Source organism: Globicephala melas, chromosome 9 (genome assembly GCF_963455315.2).
Source record: "Globicephala melas chromosome 9, mGloMel1.2, whole genome shotgun sequence".
NCBI lineage: Eukaryota > Metazoa > Chordata > Mammalia > Artiodactyla > Delphinidae > Globicephala > Globicephala melas.
Window position 1 is genome coordinate 85337574 of NC_083322.1, and position 14977 is coordinate 85352550.

Genomic DNA, 14977 nt, shown 5'->3' on the forward strand with positions numbered 1-14977 from the left:
GGGTTTCCTATTGATAATTACAGAAAAATCTTGTGCTACCAAGAACTATTTTCTATAATGAAGACTATTTTGTGCTGCTTCAAAGGCTGAAATACAACTTCCACAATTCTAAGTTATAAACTGAATTCATAACTACAGTATCTCAAATATCCTTTCTGACCACAACATTATGAGACTAAATATCAATTACAGGAAAAAAAACTGTAAAAAATATAAACATATGGAGGCTAAACAATACACTACTAAATAACCACGAGATCACTGAAGAAATCAAAGAGGAAATCAAAAAATACGTAGAAACCAATGACAATGAAAACACGACGACCCAAAACCTATGGGATGCAGCAAAAGAAGTTCTAAGAAGGAAGTTTATAGCAATACAATCCTACCTCAAGAAACAAGAAACAGGGCTTCCCTGGTGACGTAGTGGTTGAGAGTCCGCCTGCCGATGCAGGGGACACGGGTTCGTACCCCAGTCCGGGAAGATCCCACATGCCGCGGAGTGGCTGGGCGTGTGAGCCATGGCCGCTGAGCCTATGCGTCCGGAGCCTGTGCTCTGCAACGGGAGAGGCCACAGTAGTGAGAGGCCCGTGTACTGGGGAAAAAAAAAAAAACAAGAAACATCTCATGTAAATAACCAAACCTTACACCTAAAGCAATTAGAGAAGGAAGAACCAAAAAACCCCAGAGTTAGCAGATGGAAAGAAATCATAAAGATTAGATCAACAATAAATGAAAAAGAAATGAAGGAAACAATAGCAAAGATCAATAAACCAAAAGCTGGTTCTTTGAGAAGATAAACAAAATTTATAAACCATTAGCCAGACTCATCAAGATTTTTCTTGGGTCTTGGAGAAGACTCAAATCAATAGAATTAGAAATGAAAAAGGAGAAGTAACAACTGACACTGCAGAAATACAAAGAATCATGAGAGATTACTACAAACAACTATAGGCCAATAAAATGGACAACCTGGAAGAAATGGACAAATTCTTAGAAAAGCACAACCTTCTGAGACTAAGCCAGGAAGAAATAGAAAATATAAACAGACCAATCACAAGCACTGAAATTGAAACTGTGATTAAAAATCTTCCAACAAACAAAAGCCCAGGGCCAGATGGCTTCACAGGTGAATTCTATCAAACATTTAGAGAAGAGCTAATACCTGTCCTTCTCAAACTCTTCCAAAATATAGGAGAGGGAGGAACACTCCCAAACTCATTCTATGAGGCCACCATCACCCTGATATCAAAACCAGACAAAGATGTCACAAAGAGAGAAAACTACAGACCAATATCACTGATGAACGTAGATGCAAAAATCCTCAACAAAATACTAGCAAACAGAATCCAACAGCACATAAAAGGATCATATACCATGATCAAGTGGGGTTTATCCCAGGGATGCAAGGATTCTTCAATACACGCAAATCAATCAATGTGATACACCATGTTAACAAATTGAAGGATAAAACCCATATGATCATCTCAATAGATGCAGAAAAAGCTTTCGATAAAATTCAACACCGTTTATGATAAAAAAAAAAACGTCCAGAAAGTAGGCATAGAGGGAACTTACCTCAACATAATAAAGGCCATATATGACAAACCCACAGCCAACATCGTTCTTAATGGTGAAAAACTGAAACCATTTCCTCTAAGATCAGGAACAAGACACTCTCACCACTATTATTCAACATAGTTTTGGAAGTTTTGGCCACAGCAATCAGCGAAGACAAAAAAATAAAAGGAATACAAATGGGAAAAGAAGAAGTAAAACTGTCACTGTTTGCAGATGACATGATACTATACATGGAGAATCCTAAAGATGCTACCAGAAAACTACTAGAGCTAAATAATGAATTTAGTAAAGTAGCAGGATACAAAATTAATTCACAGAAATCTCTTGCATTCCTATACACTAATGATGAAAAATCTGAAAGAGAAATAAAGGAAACACTCGCATTTACCACTTCAACAAAAAGAATAAAATACCTAGGAATAAACTTACCTAAGGAGACAAAAGACCTGTATGCAGAAAACTATAAGACTCTGATGAAAGAAATTAAAGGTGATACAGACAGATGGAGAGATATACTATGTTCTTGGATTGGAAGAATCAACATTGTGAAAATGACTGTACTACCCTAAGTAATCTACAGATTCAATGCAATCCCTATCAAAGTACCAATGGCATTTTTCACAGAAAAATTTCATAATTTGTATGGAGATACAAAAGACCCTGAATAGCCAAATCGATCTTGAGAAAGAAAAACGGAGCTGGAGGAATCAGGCTTCCTGACTTCAGACTATACTACAAAGCTACAGTAATCAAGACAGTATGTTACTGGCACAAAAACAGAAATATAGATCAACGGAACAGGATAGAAACCCCAGAGATAAACCCACGCATCTATGTTCACCTTATCTTTGATAAAGGAGGCAAGAATATACAATGGAGAAAAGACAGTCTCTTCAATAAGTGGTGCTGGGAAAACTGGACAGCTACATGTAAAAGGATGAAATTAGAACACTTCCTAACACCATACAGAAAAATAAGCTCAAACTGGATTAAAGACCTAAATGTAAGGCCAGACACTATAAAACTCTTAGAGGAAAACACAGGTGGAACACTCTATGACATAAATCACAGCAAGATCCTTTTTGACCCACCTCCTAGAGAGATGGAAATAAAAACAAAAATAAACAGATGGGACCTAATGAAACTTAAAAGCTTTTGCACAGCAAAGGAAACCATAAACAAGACGAAAAGACAACCCTCAGAATGGGAGAAAATATTTGCAAATGAAGCAACTGACAAAGGATTCATCTCCAAAATATACAAGCAGCTCATGCAGATCAATATCAGAAAAAAGAACCCAATCCAAAAATGGGCAGAAGATGTAAATAGACTTTTCTCCAAAGAAGATATACAGATTGCCAACAAACACATGAAAGGATGCTCAACATCACTAATCATTAGAGAAATGCAAATCAAAACTACAATGAGGTATCACCTCACACTGGTCAGAATGACCATCATCAAAAAATCTACAAACAGTAAATGCTGGAGAGGGTGTGGGGAAAGGGAACCCTCTTACACTGTTGGTGGGAATGTAAATTGATACAGCCACTATGGAGAACAGTATGGAGGTTCCTTGAAAAACTAAAAATAGAACTACTTATGACCCAGCAATCCCACTACTGGGCATATACCCTGAGAAAACCATAATTCAAAAAGAGACATGTACCACAATGTTTATTGCAGCTCTGTTTATAATAGCCAGGACATGGAAGTAACCTAAGTGTCCATTGACAGAAGAATGGGTAAAGAAGATGTGGCACATATATACAATGGGATATTACTCAGCCATAAAAAGAAATGAAATTGAGTTATTTTTAGTGAGGTGGATAGACCTAGATTCTGTCATACAGAGTGAAGTAAGTCTGAAAGAGAGAAACAAATATCATATGCTAACACATATATATGGAATCTAAAAAGAAAAAAAAATGGTTCTGAAGAACCTAGGGGCAGGACAGGAATAAAGACGCAGACGTAGAGGATGGACTTGAGGACAAGCGGAGGAAGAAGTGTAAGATGGGACGAAGTGAGAGAGTAGCACTGACATATAAACATTACATATATACACTACCAAATGTAAAATAGGTAGCTATTGGGAAGCAGCTACATAGCACAGGGAGATCAGCTTGGTGCTTTGTGACCACCTAGAGGGGTGGCATAGGGAGGGTGGGAAGGAGATGCAAGAGGGAGGGATTATGGGAATATATGTATATGTATAGCTTATTCACTTTGTTATACAGCAGAAACTAACACAACATTGTAAAGCAGTTATACCCCAATAAGGATGTTAAAAGAAAAAAAGAAAAGAAAAAGAATGTATATATAAATTTATCACTGTCATTTTGCTGTGAAACAGAAATTCATACAACATTATAATTCAACTGTACTTCAATAAAATTTTTTTGTTTGTAAAAAAAAAGTTATTTCTTCTAAGAGCATATTCTGAATTTCCTTACCGTAGGAAAAAGAGCCTTGTAAATGTAAATATCTATGTAAATGTACATAGATATTTAATTTTTAAAGTTAAAGTATAAACAAAAAGGTAATTCTTTAACAAACTAATTTTATTTGTCTTGAATATTGACCATCATTTATTTGGTGTTAGCCCAGAAATAAATAATCTTATAACATCTCTATACACAATTTGGGCATAATAAATATCCACACACATTGACATATTCATGTAGTCTAACAACCACTAAGATGTGTACATATATTTAATTTAGCACACACGTGCTAGACAGTTAGGTATATACTTACATGTATTTACATGTAAATATATGTAATCTAACATGCTAAAACTTGTAAATATTTAATTTGCACACATACACTACACATAGGTATACATTTACATACATACTTACATGTAAACACACAGAGGCATGTTTTCAGTGCGTACATACATGTGTAAGTCCTTGTGGTGAGACATAACTAAACCTGATTTTCTCGTCTTTAGTGCTGTTTCTTAACTACCTCAACATATGAAAACTGAAATAATAAATAATTTTGGTCAATCTCCAAGGTTTTCACTCTCAAATAACCTGCATAAAGAAAAATATGCACATTCATATGTATGGATATTGCATTAATGTATTTATAGCATACTTCATTCCCCAAAAAAGGGAATGAGAAATAAAAACTAGATTAAGGGAATGTAAAAAGCAACTGGAGTAAATAATTTTATTTATTCCTTTGGTTCTATCCAAACAACTTAATAAGACAGAGCTTCCAATTTATTTGTATTGTAACATCCCAGTTAGACCAATTTTTTGCCAAACTTGACAGTCTGTTATTTAAATTTGCAAAATGCTCAAGGAAAAGTTTTCTTAAGAAATGGTCAATTATGACTGTATCAAACATTGCTTCCAAAATAAATGTGTCTTTCAAGAGCACCAAATAATTTTAGTTTAACATGATCGCTGAATGTCTAAAGTTCTCAGAACAAAACTAAAGTTGGGGAAAGTAATTAAAACCAGATTCTAAAAAGTCAATACATCTGAGGCTCCAGACACTCAAACTGCATGTGCTGTGGTTTCCAGTAAAACTAAAATGAGGTAATTTTTTATTCCTGTAATGTTCATGATTTGTGCAGAACCAAATCAGGGTAAAAATGCTCATCTCCTCCTTTTTCTCATTAATTCATTATGTAGTTTTCAATGTTTTAAGCTAAAAAGAAAATCTCCTATAGTTAGCTTCTAAAGTAATAAGAAAAAATTTCCTGATAAATTTAGGATAACCTAAACATCTCAGTTTAACCACCTTAGTTTATTCTCTTCCCCCTCTCTTGTAAATCCAGATAAGGAATTGTGAAATTGGCTCATGTGTCACTTTCTCCTCCCCCTTCTTTGTTTCATCTCTTTTGGAACTTAATAATTGGGCTGGAGGAGGGAAGGAGGAGAAGGATTACCACATGCCCAGAAGTGTGAACCTTGGATCCTTGGAAGAGGTAAAAGGAGGTTAAATGCCACAACACTCGAGTGCACACACACACACACACACACACACACACACACACACACACACACACTCCAAAAGCAGGGAGGAGAAAAAGAGGGATGATGAGAAAGAGAAAAAATTTTTTTCATGAACTTGAATAGAACAGCTGATCTTATGCAACTAATAATTAAATAATTCTGTATTTCCATGTGCTTGTATTCCCCCTGTTTTATTTTCTTTTAGGGCACTGAAAATCAATACATACCAATTTTTAAAAGGTTACATTTTTTAGAGCTAGGCCAAACTCAGCTGTATGATCATATAGTTAGCATATGGGTAAACGCTTTCATCTAAGATCTCAGAGCACCTAAAAATAGTATGATTTTTCAGGCTCCAAAGAATGAAAATAAAAAGGCCTGGAACCTGTAGACTCAAAGATAAATGGCAGAAAGCAGTGGCTTCCTGATATGTAGCCTCAGACTTTGGTCAGCCCTCTGTCTCATCCAAAGAAGCATTTTAAAATTAATAAGTGATAGATATTAAGAGGCCATGTATGTCATCACCATGGTAGGTTTCAATACTTCTGAATGATTTGTAGTTGTTGATCAAATGTGACTGATCACCATATAAGAAATATAACCCAGTATTAGAAATGTTAACACTTAACCGTTTTATTTTAATAAACTTTATTCTATCACTTTGTCAAAGACCTTTTGAAAGCCCGACTAGATCATATTCATGGATAAAGTTTTATGTAAATGCATGTTTAATCCTTAAATGAACTGCAGTAGGTAAACCATGGTTTAGCCTTACAGGAACCTCTTGGCTTTTTCTTCTAGTGGGTTACATGCATTATAACCCCTTTTGTTATTGTAGAGTTACAATCTTGTCCTATATGCAAGTTGTTAGTCCTCTCTGGGATCTTTGTTTTGAAAGATAGTGTTTGTTCTTTTTAACTCTTTATACAATTGAATGTACTACTAGGTAGATTTCTTAGGAACCTGCTAGAACCTTTGGAACCAGGGTCTGAAACTGGGGGAAATTGACATTGCTTGACACTAATACCTCTAAAAGGAGACTCCCTAATGGTGTTACATTTTCCTCTTAAGTACCATTACATTGTCCAGATGCAGTGAAATACAGCAAAAATCATTTGAAAACAGTTTTTCCCACTGTCATGTTGCCAATCAACCATTTAGAACAGCAGTTCTCCACTTCTACTCTTCGTTTCTGTAAAACTAGATGAGTTAGATTAGTTTGCTGAGATGGCATAGGACTTTGGACTAATCATTTAAGCCCTCTGGGCCTTAGTTTCCTCACTTGTAAAATAACAGAGTGGTTTAAATGGTTCTAAGATTCCTTGAGCTTCAGAACACTAGAATTCTATGCTAAAGTCTAGAGCACCGTTTGGCCTGTCCCTCTCTATAGCCCACCAGTTCATATAATATTTTAACACTCTCCTATTAGTAATGTTAGGACTTGCAAAGTCCATTTCAAATTCATGGAAGAGAGCTTAACTTCAAGTCTGCCATGCTCTGGTGGACTTTTCAGCCATCATTTGCAGTATCTTTCCATATGTGAGATAAATCCTTTTATCTCAATAAGGGTTTCTGTTTAAAAAAAATTTTTCTGAGTTTAGCCCCAGATTTTCATAAATGCTTGGGGTTTTGAACTCTCAGGATACTTTAAATGGAGTTTCTGATGCATTTAACAGTTTCCGCATTCCTAGATTATTAGTTCCCTTTAAGAATGTTATCTTCCATTATTTTACTAATAAGTAACCAGATTTTGCCCTAGTTCAATACATGTGTGACATATGATTGCAACTTTTCTTCTTTTAACAGCAAATTGAGTTGCTTAATGTTGTGATAAACATTACATGTGGCTTACTCACAATAGCTACTTTATGACTTCCTATATATCACTCAACACCAGGTCTAGGAAATATACTTCTCATGAGTTCTTAAAGTACCATTTGAGCACATAATCATTTATTCTATCCAGTTACTTATCTCATGCTTTCTATCCTGGTACTATGCTACCAGCTATGTTTGAGTAACTTAAGTCCCTAATTGTTAAGTACCTGGTATAGGTTTTCAGAGTCCCCCAGTTTTTATGGTTAGATGATATAACACAGATTATCTACAGAACACTTCCATTATATGAGACTTTTACCACATTGCAGTTCATCATTCTACAAGTAAAATGTCAACCTATCCCTAGTTATCCTGTAAGTCTGACATCTGGAAGGGAGAGAGTAGACAAGAAAAATGGGAAAGCAAACCTCTCAGTCACCTTGGGCTGTGGAGACCTGACTATTGGCAGATGTTAATCTTGGCTCAACCAGGATCACATATGTATTGTTACAGTTCCAATCCACTTCTTTTTTCTGTTGTGACCTACAAAGATTATTTGATTTGTGCTTAATTTTCAATCTTAATTCTTTAACGAAGAACTGTAATTATCTTACCTGAATTCCAATATCAGTGATTTTATCACACTCAGATAAAGTTCCTTTAATTTTTTATGCCTGGAAAGTGTCATCAAACCCAAAAAATGTTTAATATAAAGATTATTTGATGATTATAATTTAGTATGGAAGGTATATTTCCAATGAGATAACAATTATGCAAACTAAAAAAAATTTAGCTTCTGTCTTCTATTTCTTTACACTTAACAAATCATAAAATCACTTTGGTTAGACAGCATTGTTAAATAAAATTTTCAGGTTGTCCCTAATGTTTTACAAAAAGTGTTAGAAATCCCAGAGGCAGGAAACTTCTTATCTTGCCTTCTGTTTCCAGGTAAATGTTATATGAACCAATATAAAGAAACCTTAAAGACCCCTAAGCTTACAGCTTTGTTTTGAAGACACTTCATGTGGCTAATGAATCTATTTATCAATAAATTCTTTTTTATGCCTAGCCTAAACATCTGAAAATCTTTAGCTCATTTTATTATGTTTAACTGCTTGGAGGGAGAAGAAATATCTTTATATAAAGGCGTATAGACAGATAATCATTCATCAGTAGCTCACTTCTTTTTTAGGCTAAAAGCTTTGCTTCTTTTTATTTAAAAAAATACAGATTGTACTTTTAGCCCTTCATTTTTTTATGTGTGGTTTTGCTGGCCCATTTCTCCGTACCCTCCTGCCCTAAACTGGCACAACATTCAGATAAGGAACTGACTAATGTGCATTATAGATGCCATCCTCCTGTTTTGCATTCAGGATCATATTACTTTTCTATTTCTGTTAGATATGCTTCCTAGACCATTTTCCTCATTCTATGGTCCCGGAGCTGGCTGGCAGGGAAAATGCCAGAAATGGTATATGATTTGTCCTTTTTACATTTTATTTGCAGGACTGGTTTACATTTTATTGATCGTAAAAACCACATTTGGATCGTAATTGAAAATGGGTCCTGCAAATATTATATCCCGCTTTTTTCACTGATGTACATATTAGGCCCTTTCATTTTTCAAAAACAAAAGCCAGATCAAGGAGGAAAGTGCTTGAAGTTCTGCTTCATTGAAGTCACTGTTTAAATTGCAATTTCTAAACTCATTTAACAGTCCTGTATACCACACAAAAATAAAATCACTCCATTTATACTTTTAATTTTATTGCAAATGTGGATTCTTTTGCTAGGAGCACATTATGTTTTCTGTCTCCTTATTTCAAAACAAAGAATGGGCAAACCCTGTGAAGCCATCACACGTGGTCTGGGTTCCAGATGTGGATGCTGTTTTATTCATGTTAGAAGAATTGGAGTTTAGATACTACCCCAACAGAAACTAAATGGTTTGAACAAAAATATCAAGTAAGAGATGCAAAGTTTTTCCCTTTGCCCTGTACTTGATAATAGCTAAAGATGTTTTATTATTCGATGTGGACTTTGTCTTATGAAACTATCTCTGAATAGTTTCTCTGAAGTTTTCACTTTTTTTTTATGTCTATGTAGCCATGTTAGAATTTTTTAAAGATGAGCTGTAATGAAGTATACTTGTTAAGTATGACATTTAACAGACTATAATATCTTTACCATTTTGTTCAAAATTATTTTAAAATATTAATTAGTATTAAAATGGAGTGCCACATTTCATCACTATGGTTGTTCATTAAAATGTATGGCCTCAAAATTTAATTAATTAAATATCATTAGCCATTAAGTAAATACAAATCAAAACCACAGTGAGATACTAAATACTACATACCTACTAGGATGGCTATAATTAAAAGGACAGATAATAAGATGCCTTGGCATTGTGAAGCTTATAAATACTCCAAATTAGAAGGTGAAGCAAGTGATGGTTCCAGCATTTTACAGTCTTTCTTTATACCTTAGAAAGTCTTAAATCTCAGGTCTAGGTAAAATTCATTCATTCTTAATTCATCATTCGATAAATATTTATTTAGCATGTATTATATTGTTCAGGCTCTGGGATAGAAGCTGGGAGTATAAAGGTCAATGAGGTGCAGTGTTTACTGTCAAGGATCCCATAGTCTGGCATTAAAGACAGACATGTACACTAGATCATTACAACCCTGTGGAAGGTAAATACTGTGCACGGTGGTCGAACCAAAGAGGAAAGATGAGGGCACTACTTTGGATTAGAGAAGACTGCATGGAGGAGAGTCATGAGTGGGGAAGTGTAAATTGCCAAGAAAGCTACAAAGGGAAGGACACTCCAGGCTGAAGGAACAGAATGTGCAAAAGCATTGAGGTATGAAATAGTATGGCATGTATATGGAACTATGTAGCATGGCATGATTAGATTTACATGGATTTTTAAAATATCTGAAAAGCTGATCTAAGAATTTCTGTTAAGGAATAAACTGCAGGGTTTTGTTTTTGTTTTGTTTAATACCTTGTTAAGTGCTTGGGGGGGAAAGTCCTGGGGGTTGGCTGTGCCAAGCTTTTACTTCTGGGAGGGATAAAAAGAGGAAGGTGGGAGGACAAGACTAAGAAAGAAGCAAAGAGGAGCCAACCAGATGGAGTGACTGGGCCTCAGTGAGGCAAAGAGCAGGTGGGTACTTAAATTTTCAGGGAAGTTGTAGCATCATGAAAATGTAAATCCTCCTTCATCTCCCTCAAAAGTCAGCCAAACTCACGAATGCTTTGCAGGAAAGGTTCTGGTTTATTTTCCCAAAATTTAGAAGGGGCTAAATTTTGTAATCAGGTAAAATGCAAAGGAAAGCAGATGGTGTGGTAGCCTGGAGAAGTCACTAGCATTACAGGTTGTATGAGAATGCGAAGCCTTAGGAATTCATAGGAATCCTGGGGAGCGCCTTGCTCCTTCATAGGCCATGGAATTGAGAGACCTGGATCTTAGGGGTCCAGGCGTCCCTAGTGAAAAATTGGCTTATATTGTAGCTCTGGTCCATTGAAGGGAGTGTCAAGACTTAAGACTCAAAAGGAAGCAGGCACCAAGCCATGAGAGCCTCGTACATTATTCTGGAATGTGGATTTTATCCTATGCAACATTGTTAAACAAAACTTTCCCTCTTTAGGGAATAAGTGACAATAATGCAAAAAGAATGAGGATGTGTTTCAAAAGAGGTATAGAGATCACAGGGCAGGGGGTGATTGCTTTTAGTTGGAAGGAATAGGTGACAGTCTAGAAGAGACTTTCACAGAGGAAGAAGAATCTGAATTAAGCCTTAAAGTCTGGGTAAGATTTTGACAAAGGAATAGGAACAGTGTTTCAGACTGAGGAAGCAGCATGAACAAAGGCTTCATTTGGAAAGTGTGAGTTGTTTGGAAAATAGTTCAGATTGGGGTCACTGGGAGTAGTGGGTGGGAACACTACATGCTGCCAGGAACAGATAGATGTACACCAGATAGTTGGGAGCAAACAAATCCTTTGAAAACTATTCTTTTTTTCCCCCAATTTTACATCTGGAATTGCTTAGGTGATATAGATAGACATCAGCAATGAACGAGTTACCAAATGTTGGAATGGTATGTGTGTCTGTGTGTACTTACTATATGACTGAGTCATACTACTCCAGGCTTAGAATATCACCAACATAAACATAAAACATACTTCCCCCAACTCTTTATTTTGAAAATATTCAAATCTACAGTGAGGTTCAAAGAATGGTATAATGAACACTTATATATCCTTTACCTAAATTCACCAGTTATAAATACTTTGCCACATTTTGCTTAATTGCTGTTATAGTTTTACTGATATTTATGTGTGAATATAGTTTTATATGTATATATAATATATATATTTTAAATTCATATGTGTAGTGTGAACCATTTGAAAATAAGTTTCAGCTATCTTGATGCTTTACCTCTGAATATTCTATATGCATCTTCCTAGGAATAAGGACATTTTCCTATGTAACTATATAGGATTATGTATATATAATATGATACTGAAGATTAACAGTACTACCATACTATATAATATAGAGTCAGTATTCAAATTTGCTTTTTATCCAGTCCTCAGAGTTCACACGTTGCATTTGGTTGCATGTCTCTTTAGCCTTTTTTTTTTCTTTAAATGTTGTCTTTCAAGATCCCAGGCCAGCCATTACGTAAAATGTCCCACATTCTGGATTTGTCTGACTGTTCCTTATGATTAGATTCTAGGTAAACATTTTCTGTAAAACTACTACCTAGGTGCAGTTTCATTAGAACTGTATTTTTTCTGTTTATTTAATAAATAATCCATGATGTGATCCTTTGAGACCACATGAATTCCCTGTTTCCCAACAACGTTTCAGTCAGTGATTTGAGCATTAATTGATGATCCTTGCCTAAATCAGTTATTTTGCTGAAAGTTGCAAAATGCTGAGTGTTCTGATTCTATCCTTCCTTCTAAATATAGAATCTGTTATTTATTTAAACCTTTTTTTCCATCACTCTTTCCCTTATTTCCTGCTGAATAGTTTGAGAGGTACTTTGAACAAAAGATTATTTTAGACATAACAACTAGCTGTCCCAGTTAATTTGTTGTGTTACCTATTAACAATCTTTTTTATTAAGATATAATTAACATATAACATTATATTAGTTTTAGGTGTACATATAGTGATTCAGTATTTGTGTATATTGTGAAATGACCATCACAATAAGTCTGTTTAACATCTGTCACCATATATAGTTAAAATTTTTTTTCTTGTGATGAGAACTTCTAAGATATCTCTTAGCAATTTTCAGATATACAATACATTATTATTAACTGTAGTCACCATGCTGTACTTTACACCCCATGACTTATTTATTTTATAACTAGAAGTTTGTACCTTTTAGCCCCCTTCACCCATTTTGCCCACACCCCCCAACCCCACCTCCACCAATTACCAATCTCTTCTCTGTGTCTATGAGGTTTTTATTTGTTTTTTTTTAGATTCCACATATAAATGAGATCATACAGTATTTATCCCTCTGTGTCTGACTTTTTTCACTTGGCATTGTGCCCTCAAGTTTCATCCATGTTGTCACAAATGGCAAGATTTCCTTCTTTTTTATGGCTAAATATATATATATATATACACCACATTTTCTTTATCCAGTCATCCATCAATGGACACTTTGGTTGTTCCCATGTCTTGGCTATTGTAAATAATGCTGCAGTGAACAGGGGGGTTATATATATCTTTCTAAATTAATGTTTTCATTTCCTTTGGAAAATTTAGATCATATGATAGTTCTATTTTTAATTTCTTGAGGAACCGTCGTACTGTTTTCCATAGTGGCTACACCAATTTACATTCCTACCAACAGTGCACAAGCAGTCCCATTTCTCCGCATTCTCACAAACACTTGTTATTTCTTATCTTTTTGGTAATAGCCATTCTAACAGGCAACAGTCTTTTAATTTTCCCAAACTCCTGTTAAGCGCATTTACAAAATGGAGTTACTGTTTTGCTTGGTGTAATTATGTTGTTTGTTGGCAAAAGATGACACACTGAGGAAAATAAAAACATCAGTATGTTGCCCTATTATAAGACTAAATATTTGGTCATAATTAAAAAACAAGTTTTATATATTGTTGAGGAAACCTTGTTAATCAGCTTCACAATCTGAAAGATTTAGTCTTTACAACTTGCACATGGCTTTTCTTCTGAGAGTCTGTGCTTTTAGAAAAAGTCTGGAAGATGGTCTAGGCATTATGGAATACTAACTTTAGAATAAAATACAATGTAGTTTATCTGATAGCCAGGAACCATCCTTGTTTATGGTATATTTCAGTTTGGAAACTGTCAGCACTTTAATACAGGCACACCAGAACAGTAAATAAGCATAAATAAATTTTATAATCTGTTCTGCGTATGATTAAAGAAAGTCTCTTGAAAAAATCTGTATAAAATTACATAAGATTGCATAGTTTGTCCAACTTTTAATTCATTTTTTCTTGAATACTCTTTATAAGCAGTAGCTTGTAGGCTTTCAATATTAAAACACTGAAACAAACCTCTCTTCCGTAGTCATGACATAAGCCATTGTAAAGTATGGAGAAAATATGACAAATGATTAATAACTACATTATAAGGAGTTCATACAAATTGGCAGGAATATTGAGACCCCTCAATATATAAATGACTAAAGAATCTAAACAGAAAATTCACATAAAATACAATCACAAAGATAAACAAATATAGGGGGAAATTTCTCTGAGAAATCTATAAATATAATCTATACAATTTAGGATATTTGAATATAGGATGTTGGAAAATACATTCTATGAAATAAGATGGAATGAGGTACCCAGGAGTCTAGGATGACTGAGGACTTTGATGTAATTATTGGGGGTGTAGATCATGAGAAATCTAAAAAGAACAAAAGATCCCTAACAGCAAACATAAGAAGCCTCCTTTCTTGCTGCTTTTTTTTTTTTTGAGGGTAAAATGGGATATAAGTTAGTGTGATAGAGGGGATACAGTTAGAAGGTGTTGTTGAAAATCCTTTGCGTAAATTTTCTGCTTTCAGTAATGCTTAAATTGTAATATATGGAATGCCTATGATTCCTTGTCAAACATACTGAGAAACAAAACAAAACAAAAGGGAAGATTCTGAAGTCAAATGGGTGTCTGTCTTTTTTGTTAGCCAGGACCAAATGAGCTCTTAGTCAGGAGAGATGTGTCCTGGTACTGGATTGAAACATGTTGAAATGGAATTCAGCATCTTGTGTCCAAGTCCTAATCCTTTTCTTAGGATTCTTTTCCTGGTTAATGGTACCACCATGTCCACAGCTGACCAGATAAAAACCTGGATATTATCTGTGTCTACTCCTCTCCCCACTGCTCCCCATATCCAATCAATCACCAAGCCCGCCCTACCTATACTACCTCCTAAAAATCTCTTATGCATGCCTCATCTGCCACCATGATCAAAACCTCATTATTTCTAGTGTCATTGCAATACCTTTCCCATTCTTAAATAGATCCCCCTTACCGTTGTCTGTGTACACAAATCTGTATGAGTCGTACTCAGAGTTCTTC

At 35.0% G+C, this 14977-nt stretch overlaps 2 protein-coding genes across 2 annotated transcripts in view; one reads left to right on the top strand and one right to left on the bottom strand.

Annotated features, from left to right (window-relative positions):
* Positions 1 to 14977, top strand: part of FAM185A (family with sequence similarity 185 member A) — a 150241-nt gene that overhangs the window by 89835 nt on the left and 45429 nt on the right. The gene's annotated exons all lie outside the window — the stretch shown is intronic.
* FBXL13 (F-box and leucine rich repeat protein 13) overlaps positions 1 to 14977 on the bottom strand; it is a 185484-nt gene that overhangs the window by 13195 nt on the left and 157312 nt on the right. Inside the window, 2 exon segments of the mRNA XM_030834313.2 lie at positions 7988 to 8025; positions 8028 to 8068. Of these exon segments, the coding sequence (XP_030690173.2) occupies positions 7988 to 8025; positions 8028 to 8068 (79 nt within the window).